At 24.5% G+C, this 19,649-nt stretch overlaps 1 protein-coding gene across 1 annotated transcript; it reads right to left on the minus strand.

Moving 5' to 3' along the window:
* Positions 1-1,189: 1,189 nt before the first annotated feature.
* On the minus strand, positions 1,190-15,468 carry LOC134833424 (tubulin polyglutamylase TTLL5). The gene is made up of 6 exons (XM_063847738.1): positions 15,342-15,468; positions 7,303-7,365; positions 5,773-6,540; positions 5,446-5,659; positions 2,752-4,346; positions 1,190-1,853 (listed from the first exon to the last, which is right to left on the minus strand). The coding sequence occupies exons 2-6, from the start codon at positions 7,326-7,328 to the stop codon at positions 1,622-1,624; spliced, it is 2,835 nt and encodes a 944-aa protein (XP_063703808.1). The 5' UTR covers positions 7,329-7,365; positions 15,342-15,468; the 3' UTR covers positions 1,190-1,621.
* Between the last annotated feature and the right edge of the window lie 4,181 nt (positions 15,469-19,649).

Here is a 19,649-nt window from a genome sequence, read left to right on the forward strand (position 1 = left end):
TAATTTTGACAATTTTAAAATTTTAAAGCTAAATATTTAATTTAAATATTTAATTTTATTAATTTAAATTTTATTTTTATTTGATTTAAATTAAAAAAAATTTATCTTTTAAAATCAAATGAAATTGATTTAAATAAAATTTTAAATATTTAAAAAAATATTGTCATGTTATATAAAATTCAAATTTTTAATAAAAAAATATAAGATAAAAATGAATATTAATATATTTTTTTTATTTTTAATTTTACATTAAAATAAAAATTTATTAAAAATTTAATGAAAAATTATTTAATTTAATTTTTTCAAATAAATATTTAAAATAAAAATATAAAAAAATGTCTAACCTAAACAAATTTTTTTTTTTAAATTGAAACAAAAATTAAACTTGAGATTAAATGTTTTTAATATATTTTAAAAAATTAATTAATTAAATAAATTAATGAAATTAAACATTTTTTTTTTTAAATAAAAAATATTAATAAACTTAAAATTTAAACGTAATAAACTAAATAATAAAAAAAATAATGAAATTTAAAAAAATTGTTAAATTTTTTTTTATTTAAAAATTTTAATATTATATCAAATAAAAATTATTTTTTCGAAAATTTTTAAAATGTTATTTAAATTAATTTAATTTGATTTAAAAAAAAATAAAATTTATTTAATTGAAAAAATTAATAAAAATTAATTTTAATAATTTAAAAATTAATTAATAAAAAAAATAAATTAAAATTGAATTTAAATTAATAAATAAAAAAATAAATAAAATAAAATAAAAAAAAAATAAATTAAAAAAAAAATAAATAAAATATCAATTTAAATATCAAAATATCGCATTTTACGATTTAAATATTTTTTTTTTTAAAGCATTTTATTTTTTTTAAATAAAACCCAAAATAAATTTTCTTTGAAAGCTTTTTTTTAACAAAAAAATCTCTTCAACTTTATTCATTTATTTAATATTAATAATTATTTTTTTCCATTTTTTTTTTTTTTGATATACTGACTTAAGCATCTCTTAATTTCTTAATAAATACAATTTTATAAACTAAAAAAAAAATTACAACAAAAATGAACACAGACAATTTAAGAAGCTATAATCCTTTAAGAAGAAGCAAAAAAGGACATTCTGCGCGCAATGACAACCATCAATTAATTAATTAATTAATTTATAATTTAAGGACTAGATGACTAATTTATTATTTTTTTTTTGTGACAAAACAACTTTTTTCTTGACTTAAGTATCATTTTTTTTTAAGTTTTTTTTTGTGTAAAATTGTGCTTTTTTGTTCTGGCGCGAAATTGACTAAATATTTCTTTTTTTTTTGAAATGCAATTTTTGTGATTAAATGTTTTTTTTTGTCTTTTGACAGTTTTTTAAGCAGACAGAGAAAAGTTTCGTAGAGGAAATATCACAATTAAAAAATATATATTTAAGAGTGACGCGTACATAGATTTTTTTGTTTGAGGACAAGACGAGTAAAAAGGAGGAGGATATGACTTTTTTTTTGAAGGTTTCCTATTTTTTGTTTTTTTTTTTCGTTTATGATAAAACCTAACATTTACTATATCACATCCGTTTCTACGTTTGTTTTGTTGTTTTTTGTGTTTTTTATTTTTTTTACCACGCAGAGGAGCTTCCGAGCGACGACTTGTCTTTGCCGAGTGACGAGGCGCTCGTGTAGAGCGTAATTTTCTTCTTTGTCGGCGAAAGTTTTGTCGTTTGCGTTTTCTCCGTTAAGGCTTTTCCATTGGATTTACTAACACGAGGCACCGTTTTGTACGTATGTGCTTCAAGACGGCTGAAATCCTTGTTGGGACCCGGCGCGAAATTTGGCAGCGCTTTGAGGAATCTAAAATAGAAAAATAAAATATGAAATATTAGAATTTTTATTAAATTATTTTTTTTTTAATTTAAATTATATTAATTTAAATTTATTAACTTTATAAAAATTTTATGAAAAAAAATTAATTAAATTTTTAGGAAATATATTTAAAAAAAAACTTTAACTTTTTGTTTTTTAAAATAAAAAATATTAAATAATTAAATTTAATTCAATTCAGTTTAAATTTTAATAAAAAATAAAAAATTTAAATAAAAAAAATTTAAAATAAAAAAATAAAAAAAAAATTAAAAAAAATTAAATTAAAAAAAAATTATTATTTTTAATATTTTTATTAAAAATATTTTTTTTATATTGAATATTAAAAAGATTATAAATTTCATGAAAAAGGTTAAAATTATTTTTTTTAAATTTTCATAAAATTTTTAGAATATTTTAAATAAAAAGTTAAATAAAAATTACTTTTATTACAACTATTTCAATCAAAAATTTAATTTAATTTTTTATGAACATTTTTTTAAATATTTAAATAAATATTAAAAGTTATAAATAATTTTTTTAATTTTTTTTAAAATAATTTGTTGAAGAAAAAAAATTAAATTTTACGAAAAATTTTGAAAATATTATTTTTTTTAAATTTTCAGAATATTTTAAATAAATAAATTAATATTATTTTTTTTATAAAAATAATAAAATACATTTTTATCAATTATTTTTTATGAAAGTTTAAAAAAAATAATTTTAAATTAAATATTTAATTAATTTTTTAAAAAATTTATTAAAAAAATTTTTTTCAATGTTTTTAAATAATTTTTTAAAGAAAAAAAAATTAAATTTCATAGAAAATTTTTTAAATTATTTTTTTTTTTAATTTTCAGAATACCAAAAATAAAATAATTAAACTCACCCATGCGCTCCAACGGGAATTGGCGGCGCTTGCGGTACATTAGCATTACACCCGCTGTACAAAAATGGCATTTGCTGCGTACAATTCGTATGAAGTGTCAAAATATTCTCCAAATCCGACTCATTCGCATGCGACAAAAAATCATCGAACACTTTAATGGGCACCATTCCGATTCTATCGAACGAATCCACATACGCTTCCGTATCCTTATTATAAATATGGAGATAATCTCCGAGCTGTTTGGCAACCAAAGCTCCGCGATCCTTCCCGATGACTTTGTGACTGAAATTTCTGATGAAAAACGGTTGCCGCATATGCAATCCCGCCTTGTACAAAAATTTCAAAATTAATTCTTCGTGATGATGTTTCGGTTCTTGCGAGAGACGTTTCAAAATGAATTCCAAATAGAGCCCAAAAGCACGTCGCGCTTGCAAAATCGACAATTCGTGACCATTTTCGATGAGTTTTCGCAATTGGAGCCGCAAGCGACGTGCTTCGTCGATGCATTTATTCGTGCTGTTTTTGGGTCCAAGCGTAATTGGCGCGGAACTTCGAAGCGCGCGTTCGTATCTGTCAATGCGATCGATGATAGAGGGCGTACTGTGCAGCTGATTGTCATTTGTGGATGGCGGGAACAACTGCTGATGCAACATTAGGTTGTAATTGTGCGGAATAATCATCAAATAAGTCCCGCTGCCGTTCGTGCCTGAAGCGCAGGGCACTCCTGTCACCGGATCAAGGAACATTCCGTATTTTTGGTAACTATCGTGTGTGGGAAAAACTCTCACAAAGCCCCCGTGACGTTCATATTGTGCTTTTGCCGCTTTCACAATTCGACTCTCCTCAGCTGTCAAAGTCGAAATTGTCATTTTTTTGGGATTATTCATTGTGTGAACAAAATCTGCGGAATTGACGCGACGATATGACGACAAACTCCGCGTTTTGCATTTACTGTCGTACGTCGCTTTCATCAGGGGACTCAAAGCAGGCACGCCAACGAGTGTTAAGAGATCTGTGAGTAAACAAGCCTTCACTTTTGTATCCAAAGGCGAATCGCAGCCCAGCGAAGGCGATAAATTCACTTCCAACAGCCATGGTTTCAACGTGTCATCAATCAAAATATCAAAACCATACAACTCGAAGCAATTTCCAAAGTGCGGCACAAACATGCGACATGCCGAAACAATGGGCTGCGTACACGACAAAATCGCCTTGATAATGAGATCTTCGATATTTGCCATAAGTTGCTCCGTATTGCAGCCCTGACTTCGTAAATGACGCAGCAAGGCGCTCAAAGTCCATTTGTGACCGACATCTTCGTCGCCAGCATTGTCGGATTTTATGTAGTCCGTGTGGTATTTGTTGATGCTGTAATTGCACAAATGCATGCACGGATTCCAGAGATTTTCCGTGTTGCGATCGTATTTAACGGTAGCGAGACGCACGAGACCCTCCTCGTAGATGTAAATCAGGAGAGGATCAAAGGACGTTACTGCCACATAAACACGAATATCACATTTGTGCCCGTCGATGCAAAGCGGATCGGCGATGTATTTGGCGACGACGACTTGTTCATCGGGAGGGATTGAATCGGGCTGAAAATAAAATTTAAAAAAAAATTGGTAAGAATTTAAATTTTTTATGAAGGAAAATTTCTTAAAATTTTGATTTTTTTTTCAGAAAAAATTAGAAAAAAAAATATTGAGAAATTCAAATCGAAAATTATCGAAAACAGTCTATAAAAATTTTTTTCAATTTTATTGAAAAATTATAAATTTTTTGAACATGAAAAATTATGATTTTATCGTTATTTTATTCTTTAAACGAATTTTTAAATTTTAAGCAAATTTTTGAAAAAATGAAATATCTGATTAATTAATTAAAATTCTTTAAAAAAAATAATTAAAATATTTTGTGTATTATTTAACGTAAAAAGATTTTAAAAATCTTTAATTTTTTTTTAATTTTTCCATACTTTTAATTTATTTTTTATTGTTGAGAAATTCTAAAAAAAAAATTTTTAATTAATTTTTTTGATTTAAAATTAATAATTAAATTACTTTTTTTGTTTTTAAATTTAATTACAAAATATTTTTTTTATTTTATTAAATTTTAATTTTTAGATTTGATTTTAATCTTGTTTGTTTAAAAAAATTAAATGATAATTAAAAAAATTTAAAATGATAAATTAAAAAAAAAAATCAATTTTTCAAAAAATATGAAATTGTATAAAAATTAAAAAATTAATTTAATTATTTTTTTATTTATTAATTTTTTTTATTTTAATTTAAATTAATTAATCAATTATATTTTTTTATTGTTTTTATATGATAAGTTTTTTAATTTAATTTTTTTTTAAACAAATGGATTTCATATAAAAATAAAAAAAATTCATGAATAAAATAATATTAATATTTAATTTAATTTTATTGATTAATTTAAATTTTAAATTATTTTTAATATTAAAAATAAGAAAATTTCAAAGGCTTTAATTTTATAAGCTCAAAACGTACTAAAAAATATTTTTTTTATTTTTTTCTGAAAATTTTAGCAAAAAATCGTAATGTTGATAAAAATTTATAAAAATTGAAGTTAAATTAAGAAATAAAATTTCAAAATTATTTTTTATTTAAAAACTAATTAAAAAAAATTAAAATTAGTGTTAAAAAATTATAAAAAAAATATAAAACTCACCGAATTAACAATAAATATCCCGCGCCCTCTACTTGACGCCACAGGCTTGACAATCCATGGCCCGCGATTCTTATTATGCGCACTCACTAAATCCTTGAAATCAGCTGGCAGCAAAAACGATTGCGGAACAATGTCAAAATGCTTGTATCCGCGACTATGTTGCATTCGTTCGATATTTTTGTACAACCTATCTTTGCGTGTTAGTTCATAAGATCTGCAAAGAAATATTTTTTAAAAAAATGAGGTTAAAAAGTTTTTGTTTTTAATTTCAACCGCAAGATGTCACTTTCAATGAACAAAAAGAAAAAAAAAAGGCGCGAAACTTACCGCGGAAAATGATTAACTCTTTGGTATGCTGATAAATTACGTAAAATATCCGGTTTTATGTGAATTCCGGTCCATAAAAGATTGAAATCATGACAATCTGATCCGACTTCGATTAAACCGTGACCCGATAAAATTTTGCGCAAAAGACGCGTTTCTGTGTTCATGAATTTGTAGCAAATGTTAAAAATGGCACCTGGCATCTCGGATTTGTCGATCGGTTCGATGATCAGATTTTCCTTGTCGTCGAGATTATTGCTTTTTGTGACGAGTTTTCCCTTTGTTCCCTTCGCTGAAGTCGCATTAACAGCGCCCGAAGCGTCATTTTCCATTTCAACCGAGTCGCATGATGAAAAATTGCTCAACGAACTCGACGATGGCGAAGATTCCAGATGGCGCTTTTTTGTTTTGAGTTTCGAGCCGCTTGTACTTGTTGCTGATGCGGAAGATTTGAGACTCGAAACGCCCGACGAGGAGGAATCTGACGAGGAAACGTTCGAAACATCGATGACAGCCAACGGAGGGGAAGGTCGTTGTATGTTTATGTTTTTGGGCAGTGGTGCGAGAACATCTTTGGTATTGTTATGCGATTTGTTGGTAGTTGTGTTGTTGGTACACGAGTTGGCATCTTGATGAAAGGACTCCGATTCGAGATTGTGCGACGAAAGAACGCATGTACGAAACACTAAAACGGTCTCTTTTGAACCTAAGGGACCTCCCGTGATCCATGGCGTTAAATGTTGCCCTGATGATTTGTCTTGTTTTTTGGCACTGTGAAAAAAATGTCAATTAAAAATAATTTTTATTAAAAAAAAATTAATTTCAAACTATAAAAATATCAGAAAAATATTTAAAATAAAAAAAATATTTTTTCATTGAACAAATATTTTTTTTAATTTAATTAAATTTTTTAAAAAATAATGTCAATTAATTAAATTTTTAAATAAATAAATTCAAATTTTAAAATTTTTCAAAAAATTAAAAAATAATTTTTTTTTAATTTAAATTTTTAATTTAACTAAAATTAAATTAAACAAAAAAAAAACATAATGAAAATTTTAAAATTAAAAAAAATTATTTAATAATTTTTTTTTAAACTTATGAAATATCATAGATTTTTTTTAAATAAAAATAAATAATTTTTTTTTTAAATTAAATTTTTAAATAAATAAATTTTAAAATACTCAAAATAAATTTAAAATTATTTTTTTTTCATTTTTTATTTATTTTTATAAATATTTTATTTAAAAAAAATTAAAAAAAAATTATTTATTTTTTTTTTAAATATTTTAAATTAAAACTTATAAATTTAGTATCACGAAAATTTTTTTAACAGATAATAAAATTGTAATTAATTAATTTTTTTTTTAATTTTTAAATTTTGAATATAAATTTTAATAATTTAATTTAATTATTAAAAATTTTAAAAATTAATATAAATTAAATTGATTAAAAATATTTTTTTTTAAATAAAATTTAAATTAAAAAAAAAATTAATTTAAATAATTTTTTAAACAAATAAAAATTACTTACTGTACGGATTTGTCAGTTATAGGCATATTAAAGAAATCCGGCGTGGAATGCTTTTGCTTAGCTCTGCAAAAAGAACAAAAAATATTAAAAATCGAGTTTTCGATTAAAATGACTTTTAAAAGAAAGAACAAGACACTCAAGTAAAAAAAAAACACACAACATAATATGTGACAATCGCACGCAAACTGTCTCAAACTTAAATTTCTATAATTTTTTAGTCTTTTCAAGGAATCAGCTGAAAAAGCGCAAATTCCATTATATTCCCTTGAAATAGCGTGCAATTCCTGTTTAGGTTATTATTTTTAGTTTTTATTCACTTTTTCTTCCTTCTTTTCCCTTTTTTTTCATTCAATATTTAGCATGAAGTTAACAAACAAAGGAAGGAAGGAGTTAACAAGAAATTGTATTGTATGTAAAAAAAATTCGAAAAACAAACAATTTCAAGCTTAAATGCCAACGCACGTTCAATCAAAAGTATTATGAATGACACAATGGAAGAAAAGCTATTAAAATAATGACTTGTGTGGTAGTTCAAGTGCAAAAATTTTCCAAGACATGATAAATAACCATGTGGAAAAAGTTGTTGCGATTTTTCATTGAAAATATGTTTTCTTCGTAATTTTTCACTGTTGGCATTCAGTGATGATGTTTTGAACAACATAATACTTAATAAACAATAATAAATGAAACATTAGGTTTGTGTGATTTATTATAATGTTTTGATTGTTGTTTTTACAGGTGAATTTATTTTTTCGTCTTCGGGCAACGACTGTGGATTGAAACAATACAATAAAAGTTTTTGATTGAATTTTCGAGGGTGAATGTACATAACTAAACTACAAAATAACAACAACAACAACAACGACGAAAAACAATGCAATATATTTAATATATCGGTGTGTCGTGCATTTAAATTGTTTCTAACTATTCTAATTCATTTGTTACAAATGTACAAAAACAGATGTACAGAGCGTTTCAATTTGCTTGAATGATAAAATTAATGATTGAAAATTTTAAAAATATTTTTTTTAAAATTTGAAATATTAAATAATTTTAAATGTAAAGAAAATTAATTGAATTAAATTTCACACTGTTTTAGTAAACCTTCTGATGAGAACTTAATATCCAAACCTCAAACCCTTTAAAACTATTTAGCAGACTAAAAATTTCTTTAAGGAAGAAGATTGCTCTTGAAAATCCGGTTCAAAATATCAAATACATCGAAGCCAACAATATCAAAGCATTCTTCTGCATTTTAGATTTTTATACGAATTACAAAAAAAAAACATTCTTCGTTTATATAAATTCTGAAAAACCTCAAGAGAATCCTAAAATTATCATGTTTTTCTGTCACTTTTATGAAGAACTATTTCCATCAGCTATAAAATTAAAGGCACATTCAATTGACGAAGATGATGAGACATTTTAAGAGAAATTGTTTTGAGTAGAGAAAGAGACTTTAGAAGAAGACCTTCTAAAAATATGATTTAATAAATTATTAATCATAAAGGTCATTATTAAAAATTGGTTAAAATTCATAAATATGAAAAAACGTAAAAAAATCCGTAAACAATACGTAAATTTTGTTTTTGCCAATTTAATCAAAAATTAAGAAAAAATTTTCGAAAAGGTATTTTTAATAAATATCCTCTTCATCATTTAAGATTATTTAAAAGCTTCAAAATTAAAAAAAAATAAAAAAAAAAATATTCCTTTTTCTACAATGTACTTTTATTTGATGAGTTTTTAACTATTTTCTCTTAATATTGAAATATTTATTTTCATTTAATTAAATAAAATTAAAAACTTTTTTTTTAAATTTTTATTTATTTTTTTTTTTTGAAGTTTTCATTCAAAAATTTTAAATAAATGCTTTAAACTTGAAAGAATAAATAATAATTTTTTTTAAATTAAAATTAAATTAATATTCAGAAAAAAAAAATTTTTTTTATTAAACTAAAATTTCAATTGAACCCCCCTGTACATGTGTAGGTTAAAAAATCGCATAAAAACAAAATTTTTCCTACTTGTTTTTTACTAAATAAAAAGAACATTCGTAACTAACGATTGGTAATTCCAATAGGTAAATGTCAAAAAACTCACACGTTTTCTCACAAATACCCATAAAAACCTTCTAAATCACTATTTAATGACAATATTTTTTTATGTCAAAATATTTACTCTGCACGATGGACCCTTTATATAACATTTTCAGCTTGGTTTGGTTTTACATATACCCATTAATAAATAATAAATAAAACATTTAACAAAATAAAAAAAAATGAATTGCCATATAAACAAAAAAAAAACTAAATACATAAAAATTATGTACAATCACTGAACATTGCTTCATTGCATTTATTTCATTTTATTGCAAAAACATAAATTTACATTATATTGAGGATATTGAGAAATAAACTCCCTCGCTTGTTTTTTAGAAATAATTTAAGCAATATATAAAAAGTGCATTTTATATAAAAAGTTAGTTACTTTTTTGATACATATCGACACTTAATGTAATAAATAATTGCTACGTGATTTCTATGTGCATTTTGCTATGTATGGAAAAAAATAAATGTTTTATCAATTACTTATACAGGCTGAGACGTTGGAAGTTTGTTAAATAATCGCCAAGCATTTTTTTGTTTAATTCTTTCCTTATACGGCAGTGGTAGCTGGTTCGCATGACACAGAAATAAATATTTTGTATTAAAAATATATTTATTTTTTTTTTCGTTTTTTTTTATTAAATAGCTCAAATCAGTATTGACGTTAATGGTACGACCAAGTTTTTATTTTTCCATTTAAAATTTTAAATCGTATTTTTTTGTATTATCAATTTGGATTAATTTTTAATTAGTTGAAAAAGTGTTTCAATACGTGGTTTGAGCAGATGTCGCAAATGATGAATGCTCACCAGTATGACATGATTTTTATTTAATTTTTTTTAAATTATTTTTTTTAAATTTTTTTATTTAATCTTTCCATCAATTTTATTTTTTTCTTTAATTAACACTTTGCTGCAAGTAAATATTTGTAGAATTAACCAAGTGAAGGAATTTCTATTTCTGTAAAGAATTCCCGTACCATGTGTCTTTTTTTATCTTTCTACTTGGCTACGATAAACACTTGAAATCAAGTGAATGATAGATTTCTCTTTTTTTATGTTTTTTTTTCTTCTTTCTTTTGATTAGACACACTCGATTAACCGATCAAGCGTTGCGTTGATGCCGAAGACGCGCGCTGCTGATTATTTATTTATAAAATTTTAAACGTTCCAACAACACGGTTAAAACAACACTGAATTGATAGTTCATAAAAGCAGTTCTGTAGAGTCGATTATTTCACGTACACGTAGCTCCATAGGCACGACAAAAAAACTGTGTTATAATTTGCAAAAGTTACATTGTTTATGCTATTGGGGCATTGCAGCTTTGGTTCATTAACATAAAAGGCGTTTTATTGAACCGAAAGGACCTTCATGCGTGTTGTTTTTTTTTAATTTCGGATTTTTTTGGAATCCTTTAAGCTCGATGATGTCAATCGCTTGACAACAATAAATAATTTCTTATCTATTTGCGATAAAATCAGGAGGGTGAAACGAATTTTTAGGCATGAATGTAGGAAGAAAAGTCGAAGGCGAGACACTCTAAGGAACATTGAAGCTCATGAATGAACATTAGTCGTCGCGCGGAATTCTACGTCGTAGGTAAAACTTAAATATATTCAAAAAGCATTTTTTTTTTATGGCGATGGTGTTGTTGCATAGTGCCTCGTCGCATATATATTCAATTGTTGTAATAACAATGAAAAGTTTTCGTGTGTACACTCTTTCACTTTGATAGTTGTAGCAACGCAATCACAGTCATAGAAACCGAACATGAACCCCATTTCAGTTTGAGTAATGTTCTAATGGGGTAAGAAAGTTACTTGAATTTATTAGTTTTGCTTTTGAATTCTTTTTTTCTGTTTAAATTTGCCGTCAGAGGTCTCTTATTGAATAAAAATTTCCATTACAAGTCTCTTATTGAACTAAAATATCCGTTAGAGGTCACTTTTTAAACTAAAATATCCATTAGAGGTCACTTTTTAAACTAAAATATCCGTTAGAGGTCACTTTTTAAACTAAAATATCCGTTAGAGGTCACTTTTTAAACTAAAATATCCGTTAGAGGTCACTTTTTAAACTAAAATATCCGTTAGAGGTCACTTTTTAAACTAAAATATCCATTAGAGGTCACTTTTTAAACTAAAATATCCGTTAGAGGTCACTTTTTAAACTAAAATATCCATTAGAGGTCACTTTTTAAACTAAAATATCCGTTAGAGGTTACTTTTTAAACTAAAATATCTATTAGAGGTCACTTTTTAAACTAAAATATCCGTTAGAGGTCACTTTTTAAACTAAAATATCCAATAGAGGTCACTTTTTAAACTAAAATTTGCCGCCAGATGTCTCTTTAAAATCAAAACTCAAAAAATTTACCGCCAGATGTCACTTTTTTCACAAATCCCCTTAAAAACTTTCACTTCTAACAAACTAAAACATTTTTCCCAACCCTGTTCTTCCGAAAAAAAAAAACAAAACTTCAAGTTTCTATCGTATCATAATAAAGAAAGAAAGAAAAGTTCATGCAACATTGTGTGTGCGTTTCATTTGTAAAAAATATTGTTTATTATAACACTTTAGGTAAAACATATTTTTTTCTATTTATTTATTTATAGAACAGCTTTTCAACTATTCAGAAGCGCGCAAAAAAAATTTGACACCAAAATTTTTTGTAAAAAAGGGACCAAATTATTACTTTAATTAAAAAGTAGTTTAAAAACTTTTCCGTAAGTAACTTAATCTCTCAATTTAACGAATTTGTGCCAAAAAAGCTATTAACGAGTGTTGAGTACATTTTTTGGCGACTGTTTGCCTGTCGCGCTTCATATAAAAAATGTGCCGCATATTTTTTTTTTGTATTTTTTAGGAGCATTCCAAAAATACAAAAAAAAAAATTTTTTTTTAATTACCAACAAAAATTCTAAAGTGTAGCGGAAACAGTTTTGCTTGCCTATTTCTACAATTTTTTTTGTTGTTTCCTTATCTGATCGAAAGCTTTGCATGATAAAAAGCGCGCCGCCGTCGAAGAGAGAGTCACACTTTTTATGATTATTTTTTGTTGGCAAACGAAATGGGTGTGGTTCATTTGGCAAAGTCACGATGATTTCAGCAAAGTTTAATGTTTCGAGAGCTCTTAATTGCTTTTTTTCAAATGTTGAATCAGACCGCCTTGAAGAATCAGGTGAGAATTTTTTTTAAAATGAGGTCGGATAACATCGCAAGTCGAGATAAAAATTCAAAAAGTTCTGCTTCATTTGATGAGAAACGTAATTTTTGTAGAATAAAAATCAATAGTTTACGATTGCAATTGTTTGGAGGAGCGCAACGGATGCATCACGTTATTTATTATTGTGTGGCGTTTCGTGATTGACAAACAATCGTGATGATGGCAGAGATAAGTAAAAATGTTGCACCAACGTCTATTTATAGGAGGCGCGGAGAATTTTTGTTTTTTGACAAGCAACTGAACGATTGTTGAGTTGCTAAAGGATTTTTTTTTGCATGGAAGTTGACGTAATCCGGCGTTAATGAAGTAATAATTTGTTGTTGTTGAGAGATAAAAAGTTGAGTTTGATGAGTTTTTGTTAAGTTGAAACCTTAGATGACTCAGAATTTTAGTTTTTTAAAAAATATTTAAAGTTTTGATTTTTCTGTTAATTTTAATATTTTTTTTATTTTTGTTGAAATCATGAATTAAATTAATTTAAAAAAATTAAATAAAAAAAAAAATAAATTAAATAAAAAAAAAAAATAAATTTTAAACAATTTTTCGACTAAATTAAATTTTCTTCTAATTTTTTTTTTATTTAAATTTTGATTTTTTTAATTTTTTTTTATATTTTTATTAATTTTTTTTTCTTTTTTTAAAACTATATTTTATTATGGATTTTTAAATTTATTTTTGTAAAATAAAAAAAAAAAATTAAAAAAATTTAAAAAAAAAATTTTTTAAAAAAAAATTAAAAAAAAAATTTAAAAAAAAAATTAAAAAAAATTTTATTATTTTTTTTAAATTAATAATTAAAATAATAAATTAATTTTTTTAATTATTTTTTTAAATTCAATTTATTTTTTTTTAATTTTTTTTGTATTTACAATAATAAAACACACAAAAAATAAAGTTTAATTTTATTTTAAAATTTTCTATTTAAATTTTTAAATTAAAAAAAATTATTTTTTGTAAAATTTTTATAAATTTTAGATTATTTTTATTTGATAGAAATTCAAAAAAAAAAATCGAAAATTCTCAAATATTTTTAGAATTTATTTTTTATCAAAAACAAAAAAAAAATTTAAAAAAAAATTAACTTTAAATTTTTTTATTTAAAAAAAAATCATATAAATTAAACCTTTGAAGATAAAAATACTTTCACTTTTATTATCACATTTGAACTTTTAAATCACGTAAAAAATATTTTTTTAATCATAATTCATCAAAGTTACGAGCAAAAATGTCATATTTTAATTTCTGAAAGCTTTCATGTTCAAACTCATTAATTTCAAGTCACTCACTTGTTCTTCTTTCTCCAAAAAAACGGAAAAAAATTCCAATGTCCAACAAAATTTATTGTCACTCATTAACAAACAGCCTCATTACAATACACTTCAACTTCATTGCTGAACCAGATTCAATTGGGTCCGCATTGATTACTACTCAAAAGTACTTTATTTACAAACGGAAGTTGTGCAACTAACTCTATAAATTGTCTTTTTTGTATTTTTGCCCAAAAAAAAAAAATTATTGAAAAAAACCATATGAACCTGTTTGTTATTGTGACACACATTTCGTGAACTAGAAGTAATGAATTGATGGCACACGACTGACAAAAATGTCGTTTTTTTGTGTGTTTCCTGACACATGGCTCGGAACAGAAGTAGAACGGAGGCATGCATGTGTGCAATTTAGTGCGAGACCCTGACATTATTACACGGAGCTTTATTTACTCGCATTTTTCGTGCACCTTTGCTTTGCTAACTTGGCTAACATGGTTTTTCTATGCTTATTAGGAGACATGATTTCGATTTCAATGAACTCTGAGGTTGGGAAAATGATGGTTTTAAGGGTTTTATGGGATAAATTTGAGAGTTTGAGGTTCATTTTTGCTCCTGAAGAGGGCAATGCGAAAATTTGAGGTCTTGAATTTTACTCAAAGGATCTCAAGTTTTCATCTAAGGGTCTCAAATTGAACTCTTAAAGTCCTTAATTTACTCTCAAGGTCTCAAATTTTCATCAAAGGGTCTCAAAATGAAATCTTGAAGCCCTTAATTTACTTTAAGGGTCTCAAATTTTCATCAAAGGGTCTCAAATTAAACTCTAAAAGTCCTTAATTCAATTTTTAAGGTCTCAATTTTTCTTTCTAAATGATTTAAAATTAAACCTTATCAAAAACTTAAGCTATCAAATATCAAAATCCATCCAATTTCAATCCACAAAGCATCTTAAAAATAGCCGATGACTCATCAATACAAAATCCCGTAAGAACAAAAAAAAACAATTAATAAAAAATCCAATAAATTACGATTTCCTGTCTTTCACATAAATTTTTTGTCCACAACAATAAAAAACTACGTTCACGCCCTGCACTCTTCACAAAAATTTCAAATTTAAAACCAACATTGTTAGCACCTTGTTTCATCCTCATCACGTTCAATTACCATCAAAAAATGTCAAATTAAACTTTTGGCGATAATTTTACACCCAAAATCCATTAATTTCGTACTAAAAAAACACGTCACGATACATAAAAATAATGATTATTTCATTGTTATTGATTATTTTTCCGGTCTTCGGTTGTTCGTATTAAATTTCTTCGTTCCAATAAAATCAAAATACATCAAATTGACACCTAATCTTGTAAGGTTTTTGTCTGTTTATGAATTTATCACGAGAAATAAAGCATAATGCAGATAAGTCATGCAGAAAACTTACTCGATAGTTTTTTTTGCAGTAAATATTTTGCTTTTTTTTAACCTTTAATTTTTTATTACATTTCCAATAATTTAGTTTTTTTTTGTTTTGTATTTTTTTATGGACAGTAAATTTTTTGTAACACGTAATTTTGTATTTTTTCAGTTTTTTGGTTGGAATAATTTTAAATTGTTCGAATAATCGGGGATAATTTTATAAAATATAAATAAAATAATTTTGTAAAAAGATAATCGGAACAAGACCACTACATCGAAACAAATACACTGACTGAGCAATGTGAAAAGTCAATATGATTCATATGGTTGACAGTTCTCTCAGAGGTGACTTTTTATTTTTAATAATTTTTTTTTAAAAAATTAATTTTTAATTATTAAAAAAATATTTTTTTTAAAAAAAATTAATTTAAATTATTTTTTAATTTTTTATTAAATAAAAATTTAATTTTATTAAATAAAAAAATTAAGAAAAAAATTATTTAAATAAAAAAAATAATTTTTATGAATTTTTGACGCACTGTTAAAATAAAGAGCATGAGAGAATTCAACACATACAGAAATGTCATGCTGCATGTAGCTCTATAGACGTACACGTGTCGTAAAAAAGAGAGAATTTGGTGAGTATTTATGCCGCATGACAGCTGATTTACACGGAAAATCCATTTCAGTGTCGATTCTTATAGGAATTCACCATTTTAGAACACAACTTATTGATTTATTGAACGAACAAGACAAAATTCAAATAAATTGACGGTTATTTTTTTTTCTTTGACACAAAAAAATATTAAAAACATTTTTTTACCAAAGAAAATAAAAAAAAAATTAATAAAAAAAATTAAAAAAAAATTATTTAACACAAAAAAAATAAATTTTTAACCAAAAAAATTAAAAAAATTATTTAAAAAAAAAAAAACGTTTTTAACAAAAAAATAATTTTTTTAATGAAAAAAATAATATTTTTTTAACAAAAAAAAATTAAAAAAATATATTTGTTAACAAAAATGAAAAAAAAAATAATTTTTTTAACTAAAAAAAATAAATCAATAAAAACATAATTTTTAAGGAAAAAAAATAAAAAAATAGTTTTTTTAACTAAAAAATATTAAAAAAAAATAAAAAAAATATTTTTTTAACCAAAAAGAAATTAAAAAAATATATTTTTTAACAAAAAAAATAATAAAAAAATATTTTTTTAACCAAAAAAAAAATAAAAAATATTTTTTTAACCAAAAAAAAAATTAATGAAAAAAATAAAAAAAATTAACGAAAAAAATAAAAAATAATAATTTTCTTAAATACCTAACTAAAAAAAAAAATAAAAAAAATAAATTTTAAGGGAAAAAAAATATTTTTTTAAGGAAAAAAAATTTTTTAATCATAAAAAATTAAAAAATACATATTTTGAGGAAAAAAAATAAAAAATAATTTTTTAAAAAATTAATCGATAACTTTTCAGCTAATTTCCTATAGAAAAAAACGTTTTTTTAACAACCTGTCAGCTGATGTTGATTGCTTTTGATCCGTTTTTGATTGTTTTTCGTATAATTTATGGAAATTTTTTATACGACGATGATGGATTTGATTGTCAGGTGAGAAATTTTTTGTTACAATGTAACTTTTTTGTATCAATTTTACAAAAAAAAAATAAAAATCTATGGTTACGAAAAAAAATCCTAAAAATATCATTTAAATGCTAAACATAAACAACAAACGTTCCCTAAATAAATTGTCACCGTAACCCTGAATTTGGCATTTTTTGATATTTTCATAATAAAAAATCATAAAAAAATTACCTTTTCTTCTTTTTTGGCTTAATATCGCGATAGACATCCATCAAATACTCGTAATATTGCGCGTAGATTTCCACAGGAGACATTTCAAGAGTTTCTTCTAATTCGGCTTCCATTTTCCCCCTCGTTAAATTTTTGATTTTTCACTAATTGAAGCAAATTATGATTGATTTAGCACGAAAATTTATTTATTTATTTAAATATTTTGCTCTTTTTCCGTCTGAATTTTAACAAAAATAAAATAAATAAATGCTCCCTTCGCCTATTTTTGTGTCCTTTCACTGTAAAATCAAAGTAAAAACTAACAACTGATAGACAACGCAGGAAAAAAAATAGTACTTGCATTCCCTAATTTTATTTTCATTGTTCTATCATAATATTATTGTTATTATTATTGAAAGTGTAACCACTCCGACAATAACGTAACGTAATAACAGGCAGCTCAATTTATATTGAAAAAAGTTTGAATTACACATACACACGAGGAAAGTTGTTTGTCGTCGTCGCAGCAAAAAAGCAGCAGGCAAAAAGGCAACTCCTACTTACTAAAATTGTAGAGTGAAGCATGAATTGTTTGTGAGAAGTTGGGTTTTTGTGAAGAATTTTGGGGAAAAATGACATCCTATTGTACTTTGGAAGTACATCAAAATAAACAAAAATAGAAGAAATTTCGTTAAATTATTTATCAATTGAAGCGCATTTTTTGGTTTTAAGAAGGAAAACTTTTAGAAATTTTTATAAAAAAATGAATTGAAAAAAAATGAATGAATATCCATTTGGAACAAGATTTGACAAAGATTGCTTTGACACAGTTTTTGACATAGTTTTGCTCTTGATTTAGTTTTCAAAACAAAACTGTGTCAAAGGAAAAATTTTTTTTCAGTTTCAATTTTTTAGCAGTTTTGAGCTATAAAATGATTAAAAATGATAAATTAGACCCCTCTGACAAATTTTTATCCATTTGGAGCAAGATTTGACAAAAATTGCTTTGACACAGTTTTTGACACAGTTTTTGACATAGTTTTGCTCTTGATTTAGTTTTCAAAACAAAACTGTGTCAAAGGAAAAATTTTTTTTCAGTTTCAATTTTTTGGCAGTTTTGAGTTAAAAAATGATTAAAAATGATAAATTAGAGCCCTCTGACAAATTTTTATCCATTTGGAACAAGATTTGACAAAAATTGCTTTGACACAGTTTTTGACACAGTTTTTTTGCTCTTGATTTAGTTTTTAAAACAAAACTGTGTCAAAGAAAAATTTTTTTTTCAGTTTCAATTTTTTGGCAGTTTTGAGTTATAAAATGATTAAAAATGATAAATTAGAGCCCTCTGACAAATTTTTATCCATTTGGAACAAGATTTGACAAAATTAGCTTTGACACAGTTTTTGACATAGTTTTGCTCTTGATTTAGTTTTCAAAACAAAACTGTGTCAAAGGAAAAAATTTTTTTCAGTTTCAATTTTTTGGCAGTTTTGAGTTATAAAATGATTAAAAATGATAAATTAGAGCCCTCTAACAAATTTTTATCCATTTGGACCAAGATTTGACAAAAATTGCTTTGACACAGTTTTTGACACAGTTTTTTCCTCTTGATTTAGTTTTCAAAACAAAACTGTGTCAAAGGAAAAAATGTTTTCCAGTTTCAATTTTTTGCTATTTTGGAAAAATGATTAAAAATGATAAATTAGAAAACTCTCTGACAAATTTTTATCCATTTGGAGCAAGATTTGACAAAAATTGCTTTGACACAGTTTTTGACACAGTTTTTGACATAGTTTTGCTCTTGATTTAGTTTTCAAAACAAAACTGTGTCAAAGGAAAAATTTTTTTTCAGTTTCAATTTTTTGGCAGTTTTGAGTTATAAAATGATTAAAAATGATAAATTAGAGCCCTCTGACAAATTTTTATCCATTTGGAACAAGATTTGACAAAAATTGCTTTGACACAGTTTTTGACACAGTTTTTGACATAGTTTTGCTCTTGATTTAGTTTTCAAAACAAAATCATGTCTATTTTAAAAAAAGTAATTTTTTTCATTTTTCTTACTCCTCAAATATTTTTTTTAGTTTTAAAAAAATAAAATTGACAACTTGTCAAAAGTTTTAATAAATTAAACATGAAATTATTTAATAAAAAAATCTTAAAAAATTCACAATAGTGTTCTCCTTAAAAAATATTTTTTTGAATGTATTTTTGGTTTCTTAAAGTGAAAATTAAAAAAAAAAAATTTTTTTTCAATAAAAATTAAAAATTTCACATTTTCATACTCCTCATTCCATAAAATTCGCCGTAACAGACAAACGGACAGACCAAAATCCAATTTTAGCTACAAAAAAAATTCCAAAAACGCATAAAGCACTCGACTCGTTAAGTAAATTCAATTTGTCAGTAAATAGTAAGTACATTGCGGAAAAAATATGCTAATGAGAGACAAAAGAATATTATTACATTTAATGTTTTATCAATGTAACTTTAATTCTGACATATTTGAGTCATCATCATCGTTCGTTTGCCATTACTTT

Source organism: Culicoides brevitarsis, chromosome 3, assembly GCF_036172545.1.
Source record: "Culicoides brevitarsis isolate CSIRO-B50_1 chromosome 3, AGI_CSIRO_Cbre_v1, whole genome shotgun sequence".
Lineage (NCBI taxonomy): Eukaryota > Metazoa > Arthropoda > Insecta > Diptera > Ceratopogonidae > Culicoides > Culicoides brevitarsis.